The sequence below is a fragment of the Orycteropus afer genome, unplaced genomic scaffold (genome assembly GCF_000298275.1).
Source record: "Orycteropus afer afer isolate SDZICR_OR568_19922 unplaced genomic scaffold, OryAfe1.0 scaffold00644, whole genome shotgun sequence".
In the NCBI taxonomy this organism is placed as follows: domain Eukaryota; kingdom Metazoa; phylum Chordata; class Mammalia; order Tubulidentata; family Orycteropodidae; genus Orycteropus; species Orycteropus afer.
Window position 1 is genome coordinate 355,094 of NW_006922231.1, and position 5,188 is coordinate 360,281.

The window sequence follows — 5,188 nt, forward strand, 5'->3', positions numbered from 1 at the left end:
AAGGGAGTGCATCAGGGTTGTATCCTTTCCCCATACTTATTCAATCTATATGCTGAGCAAATAATCCAAGAAGCTGGACTATATGAAGCAAAACGTGGCATCAGGATTGGAGGAAGAATCATTAACAACCTGAGATATGCAGATGATACAACTTTGCTTGCTGAAAGTGAGGATGACTTGAAGTACTTACTGATGAAGATTGAGGAACACAGTCTACAGTATGTATTACATCTCAATATAAAGAAGACAAAAGTCCTCACAACTGGCCCAATAAGCAGCATCATGATAAATGGAGAAAAGATTGAGGTTGTCAAAGAATTCACATTGCTTGGTTGTACAATCGACGCCAATGGAAGCAGCAGTCAGGACATTAGACGATTTGGAGCACTGGGCAGGTCAGCTGCAAAGGAACTCTTTCAAGTGCTGAAGAGCAAGGATGTCTCCTTGAGGACTAAGGTGCACCTGACACAGGCCATGATATTTCCAATCACCTCGTATGGATGTGAGAGCTGGACAATGAATAAGGAAGGCCAAAGAAGAGTTGATGCTTTTGAGTTGTGGTGCTGGCGAAGAATGCTGAAGGTACCATGTACTGCTAAAAGAACTAACAGATCTGTCCTGGAAGAAGTGCGGCCAAGATGCTCCTTGGAAGCGAGGATGGCCAGACTTTGTCTCACCTACTTTGGTCATGTTGTCAGAGGGGACCATTCCCTGGAGAAGGATGTCATGCCTGGTAAGGTGGTGAGACAAAAAGAGGGGAAGGCCTTCGACGAGATGGATTGACACGGTGGGTGTGACAATGGGCTCAAGTATAGCAAGGATCATGAACCTGGCGCGGGATTGAGCAGTGTTTCATTCTGCTGTGAATGGGGTCGCTATGAGTCGGAAATGACTCAGTGGCACCTAACAACAACAACTCAAGCCATGGCATTTGCAATCCCCTCATATACGTGTGAAAACTGTACAAACAATAAGGAAGACCAAATAATTGATGCATTTGAATTACAGTGCTGGTGAACAATATTGAATATACCATGAACTACCCAAAGGACAAACAAATCTGTCCTAGAAGAAGTACAGCTAGAATACTCCTTAAAAATTAGGATGGCAGGACTTCATCTAATTTACCGTGGACATGTTATCAGGAGGGACTTGGTTCCTGGATGTGATAGTTGGAGTGTGTCAACTTGGCTGGACCACAATTCTGTGTTGTTTAAGTTGTTGTGATGTGGTTATTCCCATGATGGGATCAGAAGATTATGTTTTGAGCAGCCAATCTGTTGAAAGGGAGTTTCCCTAGGGGTGTGCCCTGCTTCCAGTATATCTGTGGACATCCTAGGAAAAGAGACATTCTTCTGTGGATTGGAATTCTGTTGTGCTACCTACAACTGTCCGTGAGTGAACAATCCACCATTCTGCCTGGAGATCTTGGATTCATCGTTCATTGGAGTCAACAGCTGGTGTACTGCCTGCCAGCCTTGAGCTCCTCAGCCCCTGAGACTGCAAGAATAGGGAAAAGCCTCCAGCTTGATGTGGAAAAGCCTCCAGCTTGACATTTGATCCAGGAACTTTAGACTTGCCAGCTTCTATAAGCTGCAATTTTCCTAAGAGAAATTTCCCTATATTTACATATATATAAGCTTTACTGTTTTTGTTTCTCTAGAGAACCTAGCCTAACACACTGGAGAAGGACATCAAGCTTGGTAAAGTAGAGGGTCAGTGAAAAAGAGGAAGACCCTCAATGAGATGGACTGACACTGTGGGTGCAACAATGGACTCAAGCAGAGCAACAATTGTGAGGCTGGTCCAGGACTGGGCAGTGTTCTGTTCTCTTGTACATAGTGTTAACTATGAGTCATAACCAACAATGGCTCCTATAATTGTCATAACTGTGAAGGACACCAAATGGCAGTCACCAACTGAGTGTTTTTACAATGAAACTACTGTCACTCCTTAGGATAATGCCTGATACAGTTATAAAAGTTAGTAAGTATGTTATCATAATGACTAGTAATGACAATAAACCAGATTTATCAAATTCAAAGCATATAATGAGAATGCAGGGGGAAATGGGGTGTATACAACCAGTGCACTAAATATAATCTTTGTATTAAATGTGTTAAATTGTTACAAAAATGGCCCCCAATAAGTCATGTCCTCTTGTGTCCCTTTTGCAAAGTGACTTTGCTGCTACTCCTATTGAGAGATGAGAATTTTCCCTTACCCTTTGAATCTGAGCTAGACTTGGGACTTGTTTTGCCCGCTTGAATATAGCAGAGGTGACATTATGTGACTTCAAAGACTCAGCCTCAAGAGGCCTTGCAACTCCTAGCTTTGCCTCTTGAACCTTCTTACCACCAAGTAAGGAAACCCATTCTAGAATATTGAATGATCAGAGACCATACATAGAGAGGACCAGCCAACAAGTCAGATCTGTGGGTGAAGCCGTCTTAGACCTTCCAGCCTCAGTCCAGCAGCCTGATGATTACAGACACAAAGATCCTCATGCAAAACTTGCAGAAGAACCATCCAATGGGGCATATTCAACTGACACAATCATGAGAAATACACAGTTGTCTTAAGACACTAAGTTCAGGATGGTTTATTATATAGCAATAGATAACTGAGATCAAAAGGCATAATAAGATCAAACAGGAATGAATCACTTATTTAGACACAGGATATGAAGCAGTATTATTCTAGTAGTTTTGTTTTCTGAAAGCATAAACTACAAAATTAAACAAAGAGCAAAGAAAATAAATCCTGAAAGGTCATAAGATTATGACTTAACATGTGAACCTTTATAATTTATTAGCCAAAACAATTTTAAACATGTGCTTTATATTCAGAGGACTTAATTACAACATCCATATATTATTATTAATTTTGTCAGGACTGCTTTGTGTGTGTTCGTTGTCGTTCGTCGTTGTTTGCCGTCGAGTCAGCCCTGACTCATTAGGGGGTATAAACTTCCCTACTAAACCAAATTTTTCTGCCTGTTCAACAGAAACTGTTTTCAAGATCACCATTAAATTGTAGTGGTCTTTCCCATCAATCATAGTAAGGTATCCTTGTGGTGAATGTGGAAGACTCTGATTTCAGGGAAATTAATATCCAATTATGTATTTCATATCCTTTGGCAACTAGAAAGTGTTAAAATGCTTGCAAGGTGCTCAGAGAAATGATTTAATAACCTGTGTAAGTACCAATAAAAATATCTTAAAATTAAAGTAAGACTTGCATTGTTAAAATTTTGTAGTTTTGCATTGGTGAGGCATGTCTTAAACATTGCATAGTTCTAGACTCACCAAAGGAGCTCTGGTGGCATAGTGCCTAAGGCATTTGACTGCTAACCAGAAGGTTGGTGGTTCAAACCCACCAGCCACTCCTCAGAAGGTAGTTTGGGCAATCTACTTCCGTAGAGATACCACCTCAGAAACCCAAGGAGAGGTTGCTATGAGTTGGATCCGACTCAATGGCAGTGAGTTTGGTTTGGTGTTGAGACTCACTGTGTATCATAATTTGCACTGTTGCTGCATCAGAGGATCTTAAAATAGTCTCTACCTTCTACAGCAGAATATATTTAGGAAACATGATTCTTCTAATTTCTTCATCTAACAAGTTTCCTACCCATCTCAAATCACCAATCTTTTCCCAACACCCAGTTTACTGACATATTTTGGCAAGTACTTAATAAATGAAGAGCACTGGTGGAACAATGATTAAGTACTCAGCTGCTGAATGAAAGATGGGCAGTTCAAACCTACCAACCACTCCATAACAGCCTGCTTCTGTAAAGATTACAGCCTTGGAAACCATATGGGGAAGCTCTATGCTGTCCTACAGGGTTGTTATGAGTCAGAATCAACTTGATGACAAGGGGTTTGAGTGGGATAATAAATGATTAGTCTCTATAGCTGAGCTGGGTTGATCAGCTGCATCATATCCTGGAAGGCTTGAAAAACCAGGTGAACCAGCTTTCCTGCATCAGTCTCTCCACAAGATTTCCAGGCTGTACAGGATACAACAAACCTGTAAAGCACAAATAATAAATGATTAAGTACCATGCAAAAATCCAACATGAAAAGGTGACCGGTATCAGGAATTCAAATGTGAAATATGAATTCTTGCTGACACTAAACCAAAAAACCAAACTCACTGCTGTCAAGTTGGATCCACCTCATAACTACCCCTCCTCGGGTTTCCGAAGCGGTATCACTATAGAAATAGATTGCCCAATCTTCCTTCTGAGGAGTGGCTGATGGGTTTGAACAACCCACCTTCTGGTTAGCAGTCAAATACCTTAGACACTACACCACCAGACCTCCTGCTGACACTAGGTAAATGTAATCTCACCATAGTTAAAAATAAAGCCATATTTACAGATAATCCTAGGAAACACCTCATTTACTATGGTGACTTGAACCTGCAAACAAAAGGAACAAAAAATTAAGCAGAACACAAGAGTGCTCTAGATTAAGGTCTTATTCTGCTTTAAAGAAAAAAAAAAAAAAAGAAAACCTCTTAAAGTGCCCTGTGGAGTAAGATGGAATATGAACTCATGTCACTGACTGCAATGAAATGTGAACTATCTTAAAGAAGAAACATATAACTCTTGAAGAGACTGAAAATAATTAAAACAGAGAAGGAAGGATAAGAGGAGGGAAAAGATGTTTCTAGAAAAGTAAAAGAGAAAAACTCTTGGTACAAGTCACACCTTCCATGATCCCCTATATCTGCCTGATGAAGAAATTCCACATTTGGCAGGTGATAAAAGTGCCCGCAGACCTGGAGGAAACAGGAGAGAATCTTGACTTTTGGTGGAATCAGAACAGAAAGGTTACTACCAACTCCCTGGAAACTAGCCTTCTCATTTGCAAACACTCAGAATTTTCTATAGCAATATATGGATTAAACTCCAATTAAAATCACAGTGTTATGCATTGTAAAGCTTGTGGACAACCATGGAGCTCTGGTAGCGTAGTGCCTAAGGTACTTGACTGCTAACCAGAAGGCTGGCAGTTCAAACCCACCAGCCACTCCTCAGAAGGAAGATAGGGCAATCTACTTCGGTAGTGATGTTGTTGTTGTTGTTAAGTGCTGTCGAGTCGTTTCCGACTCATAGCGACCCCATGCACAGCAGAACGAAACACTGCCCGATCCCGCACCAGCCCCACAATCCCTGCTA

At 41.0% G+C, this 5,188-nt stretch overlaps 1 protein-coding gene across 1 annotated transcript in view; it reads right to left on the reverse strand.

The window, feature by feature from the left end:
* Positions 1-3,911: 3,911 nt before the first annotated feature.
* CROT (carnitine O-octanoyltransferase) overlaps positions 3,912-5,188 on the reverse strand; it is a 67,623-nt gene continuing 66,346 nt past the window's right edge. Inside the window, 1 exon segment of the mRNA XM_007956624.2 lies at positions 3,912-4,032. Within this exon segment, the coding sequence (XP_007954815.2) occupies positions 3,912-4,032 (121 nt within the window).